Genomic DNA, 16,520 nt, shown 5'->3' on the forward strand with positions numbered 1-16,520 from the left:
GAGGCAGCATTCAAACACTGAATCAAAAGTGTGTAACAGATTTCATTCCAAATGAAGCAGAAGTAAAACACACACTGCCAAAAACACTGTTACAGTTCACCAGACGCACATTTAGTCACCATTCCTTCTCATTCATTCATCCTCCTCTCCTGTTGTAGTAGTAGCATTAAAGGTAAAATGATTTGGTTGCAGCCTAATACAAAGGCACACTTCTGTGTTTCTGTCTGATTATCCACAGAGAAACACACAGTGTAGCGTGTAGATGGGATCAAGATAATAAATATAAATAAATATAAAATGCTAATTTAAAGCACGAACTTCGTAGACGATAAAATTTGCTTTCCATTTCTTTCAGGATAATTATGTGTTTGTGTGAATATTTAAGTGCAGCGGGGTGCTACTGCGTCCTGTTTTAGCTCTTGCCCAGAGGAACAGGTGCAGCTTATCCCATCATAAGCTTTGCCAGATCCTTTCAGCGGCCCACCATTTCTACACCCACATGGAAAACCCAGGAGAAGAGTCTAATTTAAGATGCTGGGCAACAGCACTGGAAACACACGTGATGCAAAACCAGGAAGAGTCCACATCATCAAGACAATAAAAAGAACATCTTCTCTAAAAAAAACAAAAAACAAAAAGTAAAACAAAAAAAAAATACAGCAGAGGAAATGGTGAAAAAGGAGGTAAAGGTGTTTTTTATAACACAAAAAGATGACAAATTAGTGAATGTATATGCCAGTTAAAATGATGATTATTATTATTTTCTAATACAGAGACATTAAGAGGATGACATGTCTGTTTACCCCCCCAAAAAATCAAGTTAACATAAATCCAGTATGAACGGCAGAGGAGTTTGCTCTGTGTGAGATGGTATTAGGGGTTAAAAGTGCACTGATTTGGCTGCTACGTGGAAGCTGGCTCAGAACAAAAGCCCAAATCTGTCTCACTAATGCTCAGGAATTTTCTGTACTATGGGGGAACATTTAATTTCCTAAAGTATGATTTAAGAACTTGGGGGTATTTATGCCCTGAGCTGGGTTTATGAGTCCAAACATGAAGAGACATAAAATCCACTCTAAATCCATCCGATCACCAATCTTGTATAAGTGCAATCCCAGGCAGGGAGAGATGACAACGACTTAAAGTCCACAGGTATTTGGGGAGTCTAATAAGGATTGCATAAATGTATATGTCCATCAGTGCAGGACTGCATCTGAATGTTAGTGCTCTTGTGCATAACCACAATTTGTTGAGCGTGCACATGCATCGAATCACATTGCAGCGGCAGCCCAAAAAACACCTCTAGAACAAGCATGCACGCAAACACAGAAAAGAGAGAGCGATGTAGTGATTTTCACATTTGTTTGTGCATTCATCCAGCAGCAGTTCCACAGCACACGGGGTGGATCATGTCAACATCCTGCAGAATTGTCAGAGGACGAACAGAACAGGAGAATGCAGATAGTCCTCAAAGACTTAACTGACCTCTCCCTCCTGTCTTGTTGTTGCATTAGACTTGATTCACTGCTGTTCAGCAATATAAAAATACTGGAAACAGCTAGTTTCAGCCTCCTAGCAGACACCCCTATGGTATCAATTTCAAAATCCTGCATCGCCTTATTCTCAAGTTATCGCATTCACAAGATTTTCAAACCTCTGACCTCATGAGATTTGAAATCACCCATGATTTTCAGTAGACGCACATATGATAGCATTTTGAAAATCCTCGCATTCGCAAGACTTTCAGAAAACATGACCTCTGACCTTGAGGTCAAGGTCACTGAGACTCATCCAAGATTTTTAGTAGCTAGAACTTATCAATCAATTTGAAGCTTCTGCGTTGCCTAGTTCTCAACTCATCTGATTCACAAACTTAAGCATACATGCCATCTGCCTTTTATGGCTAAAGAATAAAAAGGCAATCTGTTTTGGCTAAATCGCAAACAGTTTTGTGAATGAGAAAAGATCATGCACAAATAGCATCTATGTAGCTTCCCCTTAAGGTTACTTCCACACGCACTGAAGCATCACAGGATATCACATGGTCACATGGTGATAATATGTGGCATCCTAGTCAGAGGAGGATTTGTAGGACATGTTTTTTCCTTTTTTTTTTTAGGTAACTCAAGGAGACGTTTACACGTTACAGCACAAACACAGCAGACTGTCTGGGCATATCAACCATATGGGCTTTTAGCAAATACAAAGGTGTCATCACACATTTGCGGATGTATTTGCCTGTGTGGGTGTACAGAACCACTCCAGCGTGCAAGTGAATGTGTCCATTTGTCTTTACGTCTGTGTGTGTTTGTGTGCAAGTACATGCTCCTGTACATGAATTTATGTTTGCCGAGACTGCAGTAGTCGCTCAAGGTTAATTGAGCAAACCTTTAGTCATTTAGAACAAAAATAATGAATTTAATATAAACTGGTGACACAAACTGACTTCAGGTTTAACAGTATATGACAGAACTAAAATAACTGTCAGGCCCTTCAGCAGAGAAAAGAAGGGATGTAAATATGGATGGACAGGAGAGCAAATACCACAAAGGGTATTGCAGGACTAAGCCCGCATGTAAGCTTAATCATATTTATCATAAAAAAATGATAATCTCTCCTGTCCCTTCCTTTGTTCATTTTTTGCTTCTCCTTCAAGCCACCCATGTGTTTATACGAGCTTAAAAGTCAATCCATTTACATGCACACACACACACGCACATTAAGAAGAAAAAAAAAATCCATGTAAATATATTGCAACAGCTACATATCCTAATGTGTGTGTACATGCGTATGGGTGCATTCGTGCATTCTGTGTTGCTGTGCTGGGGGCGTGTTCTGCCAGCCCTTCTGCCCACGGCTCCTGCATAATACCATCCAAGCATGCCACAGCAACGGGCATCCTCTGACAATGTTCGCTGCGTGCTGAAGTGTTTGCATATTTGTGTAGAGGCTGCAATCCAGATCTAATTTTGTCTTGTTCGGTTCTTGCCAGAGCAAATAGGAGGTAACGTGAATGTCAGTGAATGTGTTTGTGCTGTGATTTAAGAGGCACAGCTGTCCACTGAGAGATGACACACCATCACACTCACAAATGCAACTGGGGACAGGGAGAGCGAGGGAGCGAAAGAGAGAAAGACATAGAAGCGAGACAGAAGGACAGAGTGTTGATTTGGTTTGAAGAGCCGAAATTCAACATAAACGAGCAAGACGAAATGTAAAAGAGAAAAAGAATTCAACATTAGGATGCAGAAAATTACAGACAGAGGCAGAAAAAGAGGTTGAGAGATGGTAGGAGAGCAACAGGGAGAGAGAGATAAAGAGCTAGAGAGGAAGAGAGAGAGAGAGAGCAAGCCAGGGAGAGAGAGGCAGAGCTTCCTAACTCTAGTGATTCCCAGACTGGCTGCCTGGCTGGCACTGAGCTCTGTGCTCTAATTCACCCGATCTGATGGGGTTTCATGCCCTTGCTGCCAGTGCTGGGGGTTTTAAGAGCAACACGGGTTTCTGCTGTTGATCTTAAATCTCTTCAGTTCTCACCTACTGACCATATCAGCCTACACAGATGATTACCAGGACAAGCTAATCTCAGCCTTACTGACTGGCTAATGGATCTTCAACTGAAACACCAGTAAATGCAAGTGGCCCAAAGACGACTGGCAGAAATGAGAGGTAGGTGCTCCATCAGTGGAAACAGTATAAAGAGCATTTGTGTGTGTGTGTGTGTGTGTGTTTCTGTGTGTATTTGTATATGTAGATGGCAAGACTGTTAAATTAGAATATTATGTAAACTGTTCCCTGACTACTGGAAAAGAAAAGGGTTGCTTACAAAAGCTTTTGAAAAAAAAAAAACGTTAAATGCTCTACATTAGTTTTGCTTATGAATTTCCCCTATTTTTGTAGCTATTTATATTGGTACCAGGTCTACTTAAAATGATGCTTGCTGTAGGCTGTGTTTGTCATTACAAACTTCTTTGTAGGTGCTTTGGGCTGGAGGGACACATCAGAGCAAAGTGCCACTCTGTTTTGTTGATCTCATTCCACAAATGCTGTCAAAGAGCTCCACTGAGCCGCTGCTGTGTTTATGCTTGTATGTGCACTGTAAGTAGAGGACTGCTTGTGATCACATGTGACTGAATTCATTCTTGCATATGGACAGTCATTTCAGTAACAACGATGCAATTATCACAGGTCGTTGCACTGCGGCGTATTAATTCTCAACCCAGCCATGTTATGATGCGCTTTGTTTGGGGCAAGTCAAATAAAATCTGCAAAAGCAACACCGCCAAGAGCCATTGTACCAAACTAACACCTGACATTAGAGCACCTGCGCCTGGATATTTCCACACTTGTAAAACATAATCCGAGAAGTCCACCAGCTAACAAAGATAAAATGGTGCTTTCATGCTTTTAACTGCATGTTAGAAAATAGAAGACTGCGTTAAAATGTGGTTTATTTAAAGAATGTAGCAGTGAAGTCATTCTGGTGCAAACTGCAGAATGTTGTATGGTTAAGTTTTTTTTAAAATTATTATTTTTTTGCTACATAACTCATGTTAACGTTCCTTTGTGGTTGGTTATTTATTGTGTTGTTAGCTGCAGAGTGTTGCCTAACATGATTCTGGAAATAAGTATAGGGTTTTTATGAGACTAAGAGCTCCTGCAGGGTAAAGACATAATTTATAAAAATATTTGGAATTGATCATGGAGCTTCTATTCCTATGAAAACAGATGCGATGCAGCATATCCATCTATTCACCAGATATGTTTGCAACTTGTGAGCTAGCTACATTTACAGGCTTGGGTCAGAGCTTCATTTCATTGAGCCTCGAGCTAGTCAAGCCAAAGCTATAAATACAGCTGTAATGTTCCAGAAGGAATGGACATGAAGTTATCTCAAAGGGAATCAGACACCTAATATGTGCTGCGTATGGATTTGTGTGTGGGTGAGGGGTTATGAGGCTTTGGCGAAGTCACCAAAGGCCACTGTCTAAGGGGGTGGGAGGTGGGAGTTGGCATATTAGCAGAAGGTTTACCTTCTTGTTTATTATACAAAAAACAATGCAAAAAAAAGCAAAGAAAAAAGTTACATATTCAAGCCAAAAATGAAACAATCCTGTATTTTGTTTTTTCCCAGAATAAAATATGTTATTTCTGGTATTATATACTACAGATAATATAGTGACAAAATAAACTGCAAATCATCGAACGCTGTTTTATTTACATGGAGACTAGACTGTAACACTGTGGTGTGAATCAATTGCAATTATGTAACAGTACTGCAGGATAGTATTGAACACTTTTTAAAGCTGTAGAATAAAAAGGTTTACAGTGCACATTCATTTCTGACACGTAGCTGCAAATATTCCACTCATACTTTTAAATGTCTAATCCACTAATGTGTCTCTTTGTTTCCACAGCGATACTGGCGTGTACTGTCCTCTCACTCCTGTCTTTGTCACATGCCTGTCCGAAGGAGTGTAGCTGCAACAGCAACACCAAAGTAGTAGACTGCCGGGGTCGAGGACTGTATGACATCCCGCGACGACTGCATCCAGACACCCAGGAATTATACCTTCAAGATAATCGCATCAGGGGGCTGGGATCAATGGCTTTCAGGGAAATACCCCTTGTTCGCATTCTCGATATATCTAATAACTCGATAACAACAATTTCGCCAACTGCTCTGCTTGGGCTGAGAACACTGCAGCGACTCAGCCTGGCTCACAACAACCTGAGGGAGCTCGATAAGCGGTTGCTTGGACCTATCCGCTCACTTTCACACCTTGACCTCTCACACAACAGGTTAGACCTTGATGCTAGAAAAAAAAAGTTACTTTCCCTGATTTGATTTCGCATGACTCTTATTTTATTTTGTTTCGTTTCCCTTTCACCAGCCTGTGGGGTTTGCCTGGAGCCATGGGGGACAGTTTGAGGAACCTCAGCCACCTGGGGCTAGCACACAACAGGCTGACAAGATTAGATCGTTCCCTGTTGGAGGCCCTGACACACCTGGACAGCCTTGCACTACGCAGCAACCCCTGGAGGTGTGACTGCCAACTTATAGGCCTCAAACTCTGGCTGGAGACCTACCTCTTTAAAGGTCAGACCACTATTTGCTCTAGGCAGCAACTGGGAAACTTCTATAACATTTCCAAGGTTCATCCATCACAATGCCTTTCCTGCTGGACAAAGTGCTGAATTATTGTAATATGTAATCACAGCAACACTGTCCTTTCTAAAGATTTATTTGGCTTTATATGCTATGGGAACAGGAAAATGTGGGGGAAAAGCATGGGAATTAAATCTACAGAGCCAGAGGTCAGGATTCAACAAGTGAATATTCTTAAAAAGAAGAATATAACTTTACAAAAATGTGGGAATTTCAGCATTAGAAATGACTCTAAATGAATATCCTGCTGATAATTTTTTATTGAAGAGACTATCAGCGTTAACTATTAATACAGAGATTGTCATTTCCAGCTGCAATAATGTATATGTGTATACAGTATCTCTGTTCTGGATAGAGCGGGCACAACTTAGCAGCAAGATGCCTGTACAGAACAGAGCAAGCATCAGTCAATGACAGCAGATCTAACATTGATCAAGTCAGACAAAGCATGAAAGGAGGATGTGATGTAAAAGTAGGTTGCAAAGAAGCTTGCAGACAAGCTGAGCTTTACTTTGTATGTATTAAAACTTAAAGTTGTACTCTGATCTTTGAGCAGTTTCTATCAATCATAGAGGAAAATGACTGATTTTGCACCTCAGCCAATGCAGTTACCCTTTGAAAAACCTGGAAATTCTTCTAATAGTCGTCAAACCTCGTTGTTATTGATATGTACTTGGGGGGTATACATGATTAAAGGTAGAGGGGAGCTCATCAAATGTCATCTGTATGGGGAAAGAGTTAATGATAGTTAATTGTTTTTTTTAGTTTTTTTTAATATTTAATCACTCCGGTGTGCTTGAGAATCTACTGAAAACTGTGTACTGCAGCTCTTATAACTGTGGTCTTCAGCTAGACAGTATCCAGTGAAGATTAAGAGTTCTTTGTTACCGTGAAACACATTATTTTCCACGCAAAACTAAATCCAGCACGCATTAGATAACAAAATTACCACTGTATAATGAAAGCCAGGCTTGCATGGAGCTGGCTGGCACGCCTACATGCCTATGTTACCCTGACATAGCTTTCATCTTAAAGGCTGAAAATTCTAATTACTACAAAACAGAACAACGAATCCAGATACAATAATGCATGCTTAACAGAAAACCAGTGGTTAATAATGCAAGCAGAGTCACAGTGTGTGACAGAGCATGCTTGACAAGAAAACAGAGCGATGAATATTAAAGAGATTTATGGTACGTACAGAAGGCAGTTGACAAAGACCCATGTTATTCAGCTCTAGTGATCCAACTTCTTTTAATCACATAACACTTGCTAATGTTGCCTTTTACAGTAATATATCCTAGACTAAAAAAATACAGATATAAATAAGCTAGTGTAAGCTTAGCTGATGAGTATGATTAAGGTTTTCTCTGTAAGCTGCTGCAAAGGATACTTGGTAATTAAAATTAAGTTGTGAACAACTGACACAACCTTTCTAACCCTGTGTTGGTCATTTCTAACTCTTAAACTCTGACCCCCAGGTGGAGTGGTAGATGAAGTGCTTTGCTCCCAACCGGAAGAAATGAAGGACAGAGACCTGCAGAAGATCCCTTACCAGCTCTTCCATGCCTGTATGACTACAAGCTACCATTACCTATTTGCCAACATACACCACCTTGAGTCTGAGAGACTACTACAAAGTCACACCCATGGCAACCACGCTCATCCCTCTAGCCATGCTCTCCACGTCCCCATGGCGATGGGGGAGGGATTTGGTGGTGGAGGTGGAGGCGGAGGTGGCATGGCAGAGTGCGAAACTAAGCAGAAGCCACGGCCCGTCAACTTGCGGCACGCTATTGCCACAGTGATCATCACCGGCGTAGTGTGTGGGATCGTGTGTCTGATGATGCTGGCTGCCGCGGTGTACGGATGCGCCTACGCTGCTATCATGGCCAAATATCAGCGGGAGTTAAAGAAGAATGAGGAGCTAGCGGCAGCGCAGGGTGCAGATCACGCCACAGCAGATGAGAAGGAACCACTGGAGAACGCCATCGCCTAGGAGATGACAACTACCCTGAGACTTAAAACCTGGGCCTCAACCCTTTAACCTAATTGTCTGCGGATGCCACGCGTGTGCTTGTGCATGTATGTCTGCGAGAACAAAAACAAAAAAAAGAAGAGAGAGCGAGCGAGAGATTATTTATTTACGAGTATGTTGACCTCATTTCTGAGACTTGGGTAGCTAAATTCCACAGGTATCTGACTATGCACTGATTAGAAGAGTATCTTCTACTGTATGCGGGTTTGAAGGACAGGCCAAAGAATTCAAACATTCGTTTTGTCTAAGAAAAGCATATCACTGATAGGTACAGATATATTTATAATTGTGTACTTGTAGGTATAATAGTGAAGCTCTTGTATTTAAAAAATGGACTTTAGAATTTGGTTGTCGTTTGGTTGTTATTCGTAATTTTGATAACTCATAGTAGGCAGCTGCTGTCAGTTCTGTCGCATCATTGATGTGAGTGTATGTGAATGAGAATGACTCTGTGTTTATATTTGTGACTGAGCGTGCGTGCGTGTATGTGTGAAATGCGTACTGTATGCACATATTACAGTGACATTTTATGCGTCTGTGCCTAATAATGTGACATAGGTTTGAGGAGGAAGCGTGTTTTCTTAAAGGATATTTTTCCGACATGTGACGTTAAAAATGGGAAATTCGTTGAAGCAATAATGAAACAAACTAAAACGAAAACAACAACACAACTCGGATTCAGCCTTGTTGTTTTTCTCTTAACTTTATGAGTCTGAATTATCGTCACGCTGCACACAATCACACCCACACGCAGACACACACTAAGTTTTAGAACTACAGGTTTTGAGAACAGTCAAACAGTCTTGTTTGTGATTTTATGCTGATTTCATAATGGTAGTCATGTCCTACAATATGTATTATATATAATAAAGGGAAGCATTTTACCTGATCAGTATACTGCCAGTTAATTTGATAAGGTATGTATCCTGTCCTTAAAATATTGTTTAAGGAGGGGGAAATTTGGGGAAATTTGCCCATGCTGGAGAGAAATCAACTCGTGAAATATTATTTATACATATAAAAACATTATTTTAATGTCTAAATCAGAAGAAAACAGTTACACATCTCAATGCACTGTTCTGTAACACACAGTGTAAGACCCTCAGGCGAAAATGCCACAGACAGTAGTTACAGTTACAGTGAAATGAGAGTTATCTGTGTGGATGTTTTTGCCCATGTCGGCTTAATGATCTGCTGAAACAATGGCGTATCTATAACAATTTGTGACTTCCGAGGGAAACATCTAGAGATGCACACTTGACATTATATTTTCTTCCGTCTTTTATTTTATTACGAGCAAAATGTCTCGGGAAGAAACAGAATTATTTTAGATCACACTGAAAATATATCTTTCCTGTGTCTATCAGAAAGAAACTATTATTATCGATTTTTTAAAAGTTAGCCATTAGAAGGGGGTTTAGATTACTCAGCGCGGTGAGACAGATGAACATGCAGAAATGCTTTTGGTCTAAATGCCGTGACTTTAATGGCTTTGTGTATATCAGAGTAGAAGACTCACTGCACGTGGCTTGGGATGTGACCACAAACACTGATCCACACACAAGCGGACTGGAATACAAATGCGTGTCTATGTATGCACATATTAAAATTGTGACTCAAGTGATGTCTGCAGGGCCAGTGGTATGTGATGTCATCAGCCTGTCCTGTTAAGTTAGCGTGTTAGCGTATTCACAAGTCTACAGCTCAGTGGAGCACAGTGCAGTGAAAACTGGCCCTAACCGCCCTACGCTAAATTTGCATTCTAGCCTACATCTCTCCTCCCATCTGACTCTCTTATATAAAATCATCCTTACAGACACCCCCCGCTGCTCTGACAAGCGTTATCATCAGTGCCGTACATCAGCACCCACTCTAACAATAAGGTCTTCAAAAATTCTTGATACTGATTAGTCATTTGGATTGCTGCTGAGTAGGATTTGAGAGAATGGTGTTATCTTAAAACTACAGTGATCAAGTCAACAGGGTCAAATAATACTGTGGGCTGGTGTAAACTGTGGGCTGCTTGTGTAGCATTCTGCTGGAAACCTGATGCATACGCTGTGTGTATGCGTGTGTGTCTGCGTGCGCCGTGGCAGCGCACAGACTCTCCCATCTCTGTCCTTCTGCTCCAGTGGTTTCCCCCTGGCCAAGAGTACCCACAATGCACTGCTTTCATGTCAGCGCATCCAGGCACCGTGAAATAATTTTCTCTCTCACTGCCCTTTTATTTGGTCTCTTATTTTATCACTGCTAGCCCAAAAGATTTCCCTCGTGTTTCTCTCCACATCATTCTATAGCCAAACCGTTTTCTGGGATTTCTCCATTGGCATAAAGCTGGTCGTCTTTTTTTGACGAGAGCGTGGACACAGATCCTTTGTCTTTGGTCCTTTGTGCATATTTTACACAATATACTCTACTACTCTAAATGTTAAATACAGTGAGAAAGCAGGATCAAAAAGAGAATATATACAGAATCTATACCAATTACTACGAATAAACCATCACAAAACTTTCATAACTCAACCGAGCTATGCAGGATCACTGTAACACTGACTGACTCTTCTTGTGGCTTTGGGGAGAGTTAGATTATAAACAATGTTGCGTAACAAATGTCCTAAAAATATAACATAGTGACAGAGAAACCATATGTATGCCTGCATGTCTATCCTCCTCCCCCTTTTCCCCCTCCTTCCATTTATTCTGCTGCTCCTTTCCTCTGTAACTGAGATAATGGCTAACTTAACAAGAGCCACACTTCATACCATGAACTTTCTGATTGGACCAAGTTGCACTGTATGGGCGTTACAATGTGGGGCTTCTGAGTCACCAGGATGTGAGATGAGGCAGGCCACAAAGAAATCATCTAGGCTGCAATATGCTTTAAACAGACACAGAGGCATAAGAAAAAAATGCACGAAAGGCACTTAAATGCAGACTTTCAGCTTTAATTTAAAGCAGTGTTCCATCGATATGCAGTAATTAAGCATAATTACTAAAGGATGCAACAATCTACTCTATTTTGTAAAATGCAGGGGTAAACACACAGACGTGGGCAGGGAGTGTTTCACCTCAAAGTGGAAGAGAGGTGTGGGGAGACAAGTGTAAACTGGGAAAAATGAAGCAGTGCAAGGTTCTGTTGACGTGGATGTGCGTATAGGTGAGTGGGTGTAAAACAAAAATCAAGAAAGACACACTTGAGTTCTCGCTTACCTGCAGCTATTGGTGATTTCCTCTCATCCAAAAGCTGAATAGCAGTACTGGCCAAAACAACACTCTTGTTCTCTGACCCTGAAACGCGCACAAAAGCGTACACAAATACAAATAACAAAGACACACTAAGACAGAGTTCACATATCAGTCATATCATAATTCCTTATATTATTTCTGAACTGACCACAGGGAGATTGGAGAGAGGAACGCTGATCATAAATACCACAGAGCCCTATTTATGGCTGCAGCTAACTACCACAGTCCTGAGAGGAAGAGTGCATCTAAGGCAAGTCCGGCGAGTAAATAAGAGGCTTTCAGATCACTTGTATTAGCTGGCACTAATGGAAACCCTGAGGCTGAGAACAGATGAGAGCACATTCTGCCTTTGGAGGAGAAACCCTTTTCTTAGAGAAACAGTTACACTGAATATGCGTGAGGTGCTTGTGTGTATGTGGGTCTTTTTGTGACTCTGTGTGCGTCTGTATTTGTGTTCTGGGCAAGTCACTATGGAAAGGGCTGAACCTCTTCCTAATGTATCTTATTTCAACCCACAGCAATCAGTCCTATCCACAAGAACACAGCCCAGAATTAATAAGAGAGGAAGGGGAGTTACAGACGCACGGCCAGAGAAAACAGCCAAAAATGGGTGAAAGAGGGACAGAGAAAATTTCAAAGGGTCTTTTTAAAAACACATTAATGTATTCAATTAGTTTACAAAATATAAGCTTCTTTAGAATTAAAATATAATGACTCTTTGTTTTTTAACTTTGGCATTCTCAGCTTCGAAACACTTGTGGGTTCCAGTCTCTTCAGTTTCACTAAAAAGGATTTAACAGTACTGATGTTTCCTTAAACACAGAGACAACTGAGTCATCACCATCCAAATGAAAGTCACGACTAACCTGTGTTAAAAGGCAGAGAGTAAACAAAGGTACCAGGAACTTGTTCTGCCGCTCTCTTGTACCACAGGGGAAAGTGATCGGCATTGAACACCCCCTCTCGGTCTTCAGCTGTCAGAAAGTCTCTTAAAGCAGACGGGAAACAGATAATACAAATGACGCGCACACAACACACCAAATATACAAACTGGAATCGTAAACAAAGAGACAACACAAAATTCAACACAAACATCAGGTTATGTTCATGTACACACACGGTATGCGTGCAGTCAGAAAACTTACTTGCTTGTAAGTTCGTCTGGCACCACAAACAGGTTAATTCTGGACAGTCCTGTTCTTGTGCCCAGGTAGGCTATCTCCACTCCTTTATCAGAATTCCTGTATGATATGACAAATGAATATAGTAACCGGCTGTTGTGAATTCATTTTTAAGCCCCCCCAAAAAATCACCAGTAACTGTGCTAAATTACTAACATTTTAGTTGTGCAAATATGTGCTCCATATTATGACATTTTCTATTTCAAAGAGGAATAAAATCCAATATAAATAACAACATCATTTAGATTTTATTTTATTTTAAAGGGTAATAAGGTAAGTGACATACTCTGACTTATTAAGCACAAGGCTGGTCCAGTAAGCTTCTAATGGGGCAGTCACCACTGCATCAAAGAGAACTTCCTGAATCAGCTCCTTGTCACCTAACAGGACAAAGGCAAAAAGGCATATTTCCACACATACATCTTGTTCATTAACTTGCTAATAACCATATAAAATATGGGGGCTGTAAATGAGCATAACTAACAATATAAGTGGGGTTCGTGCCCACTGAGGTACAGTTTGATTGCCTCTATCTGATGTAGGTAGCGGTGCTCTGGGTGCTCATCTGTGTTGCAGTATGTCCTGTAACATGACAAGAGAGAAAAATATGAGCATTTGTTAGAGTCATAACAGAGTCATAACAGTTCCTTTCTTAAAACTGTAATCGCTTTAGTTTTGGTCATATAACCCGGTTGCTTTCAGTTGCTTTTGGATTGCAAAGCATCTCCAATGAATACAACCTGAGGTAGAAGGAAGACACTTCTTTTCATTTACAAGCATTAGTTTGAAAAGCATTTATTGTAATGTATTTAGATGTTGGTTCCCAATCCTGGAGACCACAAGTCATCAAGTGACACAAACAATCAAGTCAAAGTTCCGCAGATCCCAAAAACTGTTGTAGAGCTGTTGTATTTCAGTTAACATCAAATCTAACTTTGATTTACTTTTATGATTTGGCAGTATATTTAGGATTTAGTCCAATAAAGATGTCCTTTGAGTAAGGGACGGGGATAAAACAGCAGCGGGAATATACTCTTACCATTCGTCTGCCAGGGCTACATCAGGATGCTCCAAGTCATGAAGTCCTGTAAAAAAGAAAACGTGAAAACTATTTGGTTCAAAACAAATATGCAAAAACACTCAATATGAAGTCATAATAATAGGACTAGGCATCTACATCTCAACTGCGCACACTTAAACACACACCGGGGGATGAAAAATGTGTTTTTTGAATGGATGTGACAGCTCTGATTAGATCAGGAAGAGCCAAGTCATGCTCTGAGCGCTCTGTGTGATGGACATGTTTAGAGAAACACGCAGACAGACAGACAGACACACACACACCACCACCACCGCATGAATATTAACATGCATGGGGTCTGACATGAAAACAGACACGCATACACGTGGAGAAACACACGAGCAGGGGCAGACATGCAACACTGTCAGGAGAAGGACGCACAACACACCTAAGGAGCTGCAAAGGGGAATATTTAACTTCCTGTGAAGTTGTGGCTTTTTAAATACATAAATCACTACATGAAAAGAAAGACTAGACAAAAATTGTCTACAGGTTTGAAGAGGAACTGGTTAAGTTAGGCCAAAGAGGAAAAGTTAGGCTACTTTGAGGACTTTACATACCAAATACATAATCAGTTTATAAAACATGATGAATGTTTACAGATTTAATCAAATTATCTAATGTAATATTGCAGTTTAAACTTCATCCAGTCATAACAGCAAATGTTATTTTAACCTTCATGTAATATTAATCCCTTAATACAATAATCATAAAATTTGAAAGGGCATAGTTAACCTCAGACTCAAGCTTTTTCTGCACAAATATCACCAAGTATGGAAAAGTATTTCTTCTTGTTATGTTTTTTTTAAAAAAAAGGCCGTTCTGTTGGTTCTGACTAATCATTCTGCAAAGAAACTATTAAACTATGCATTCCTGGAAAATTAAATCCAAATATATTTTTATTAAACATTTTTTTCTTACAATAACTTTAGAAAGTGCATTTTTTGATTGTGCTTATGTGTGCTTATGTGTTTTTATACAACAAAATAATAAAATAGTATTATTATAATACTAAAAAGCTCTCTGTGATGCTGCATTTCATGTAGTGTTCCTCAGAGAAGTATTAAAAAACTTCCACAGTTGAGGAAATTACTTGCCGAGTACTTGTTTAATGAAAAACAGAAAAACAAAGGCCCTTAGAAGAAGAGGGATAGAGAGAGTGCGAGGGAGAGAAAAGTAGGAAAACAAAAATAAAAATAACAACAAAAACAACAACACAGAAATGAGTCAGAAAGCAAAGAGAGAAAGGCTGATTTCCTACCTTCCTCTACTGTGACGTTCCCCCTGAAGAAATACTTTCCATGGCCTCTTGAAAGAGCAACCCCTAGACTAAAAAAACAAACAAACAAAAATAAACAAAACCCCTTAAAACAAAACAAACAAAACATCTTCCCTAAAAATCTGTTGTCGTTTACAGATTAACCACGGGAAAATTCAGCTTCAGTCGTTAGCTTACGGAAGTCTTCAGACTTCTTACCTGAAAGGAGTCCCTTTGATGTCTGTGTAGTAGTAATCATTGTGCAAAATCAGCACACGTTTCTGAAATAAAAGAGATGAATATAGTCGCTACGTTAAACACCAGGCGGTACTGTCTGATTTCATTTCTTGCAATCTGGCGCCATCTAGTGGTGGAAGTAGTAAATGCTTCTGCTGGGGCTGGCAGTCCTTAGCTGCAGATGGACGTCTGTTATGCAGTACATTCATAAAGAGTCTCTTGCGAGTTTCTCTGTCTCTCTCCCTCTCTCTATATAAATATAAATATATAGAGATATTTTTTTTAATTTGTGTGTGTATATGTGTGTGTGGATATCTGTATTTACATACCAAATGCTTAATAATCAGCCTAATGCAAATTGCTCTTTAATAAGCCGCGAAAATGTGCGAACACACATTTAACACATTTACACATATCTACACACACCTTTCTCTCTCTCTGACAGGCAAGAAGTAAAGCAGAATCAGTGGGCTGCTGTTTCCCCCGTATTCAGCAACATGTGCTTTGTGGAGATAAGGGGCTCACACGCAGAGAGACACACACCAGTGCATGCACAGCAAACCAAATCAGAAACAAAATCCCTAAGTCAGTCCTGTACATCACTGAGCCAACTGTAACAACCCCTTAGCAGAGTGAATACTTACTGGTAAGTATTTTCTCTAGCTCAGCCTTTAGGACTATCTGACAAGTGTGTTGTTTGTGCGTTTTTTAATTTTTTGTTTGTTTGTTTTATTTCTGAACTTTGCATTTCTCACCCCTTTGTCTACACTCTTCTTCACCTCCATTGAGAAGGTCCCCGTCTTCCTGTTGACCATGGCATTTCTTAGCTAGAAAGACAAAGCGCGCACACACACAGGCACACAGTTGTGTTTGATGATGCTGATTTTCAGAGCACTGCTGTCATGACACTTGATGAGGATTTACTAGTGTCTCACCGTGTCTTCCTTATCCTCCCATTCCACTTCAGACAGATCCACGCTGCTATAGTTCGGTTTTCTTCTCTTCTTGCCATCTCCATACTGGACAAACATCCCGACACACATGCACACACAATCAGAAATAATGAAAATGATTTAACAGAAAGAGTATGCCATCACAACTTCCAAGAAAAGTTTTGTATTTTGTTTTAAATAGTCTTAAACAATAGTTGTCCAATGCTGCATGTTTGTTAAGCCACTTAGCACTGCACTGTGATCCATTCAAGCAAAAAAAGGGACTAAACTCAAGGGATGAACCAGTGTTGTGTGTACATATAACATACAACTTGGCAAAGAATCTATTTTAAATTGAATCTTTGTTACTAACATGCACAA

General features: G+C 40.2%; 2 protein-coding genes across 3 annotated transcripts in view; one reads left to right on the top strand and one right to left on the bottom strand.

Moving 5' to 3' along the window:
• Window positions 1-16,520, bottom strand: part of cacna2d3a (calcium channel, voltage-dependent, alpha 2/delta subunit 3a) — a 114,502-nt gene that overhangs the window by 15,435 nt on the left and 82,547 nt on the right. For both annotated transcript variants that reach the window (XM_013273215.2, XM_003448287.4), the window contains 10 exons: window positions 16,143-16,226; window positions 15,963-16,034; window positions 15,190-15,251; window positions 14,974-15,041; window positions 13,671-13,716; window positions 13,116-13,213; window positions 12,918-13,011; window positions 12,596-12,691; window positions 12,317-12,438; window positions 11,415-11,492 (listed from right to left, as the gene is read on the bottom strand). In XM_013273215.2, the coding sequence (XP_013128669.1) occupies window positions 11,415-11,492; window positions 12,317-12,438; window positions 12,596-12,691; window positions 12,918-13,011; window positions 13,116-13,213; window positions 13,671-13,716; window positions 14,974-15,041; window positions 15,190-15,251; window positions 15,963-16,034; window positions 16,143-16,226 (820 nt within the window). The remainder of the gene's footprint in view (window positions 1-11,414; window positions 11,493-12,316; window positions 12,439-12,595; window positions 12,692-12,917; window positions 13,012-13,115; window positions 13,214-13,670; window positions 13,717-14,973; window positions 15,042-15,189; window positions 15,252-15,962; window positions 16,035-16,142; window positions 16,227-16,520) is intronic.
• lrtm1 (leucine rich repeats and transmembrane domains 1) lies at window positions 649-9,093 on the top strand. Its single transcript, XM_005477988.4, has 4 exons — window positions 649-3,666; window positions 5,415-5,799; window positions 5,892-6,097; window positions 7,648-9,093. Exons 1-4 carry the CDS (start codon window positions 3,630-3,632, stop codon window positions 8,163-8,165), a joined length of 1,146 nt encoding a protein of 381 aa, XP_005478045.1. The 5' UTR covers window positions 649-3,629; the 3' UTR covers window positions 8,166-9,093.

The sequence above is a fragment of the Oreochromis niloticus genome, linkage group LG20 (assembly GCF_001858045.2).
Source record: "Oreochromis niloticus isolate F11D_XX linkage group LG20, O_niloticus_UMD_NMBU, whole genome shotgun sequence".
Lineage (NCBI taxonomy): Eukaryota > Metazoa > Chordata > Actinopteri > Cichliformes > Cichlidae > Oreochromis > Oreochromis niloticus.

Coding starts and splice junctions, on each gene's coding strand:
- lrtm1 (XM_005477988.4), top strand. CDS start 3,630: ATGCAAGTGGCCCAAAGACGACTGGCAGAAATGAGAG. Junction 3,667..5,414: donor ACGACTGGCAGAAATGAGAG/GTAGGTGCTCCA, acceptor TTGTTTCCACAG/CGATACTGGCGTGTACTGTC. Junction 5,800..5,891: donor CTTGACCTCTCACACAACAG/GTTAGACCTTGA, acceptor CCCTTTCACCAG/CCTGTGGGGTTTGCCTGGAG.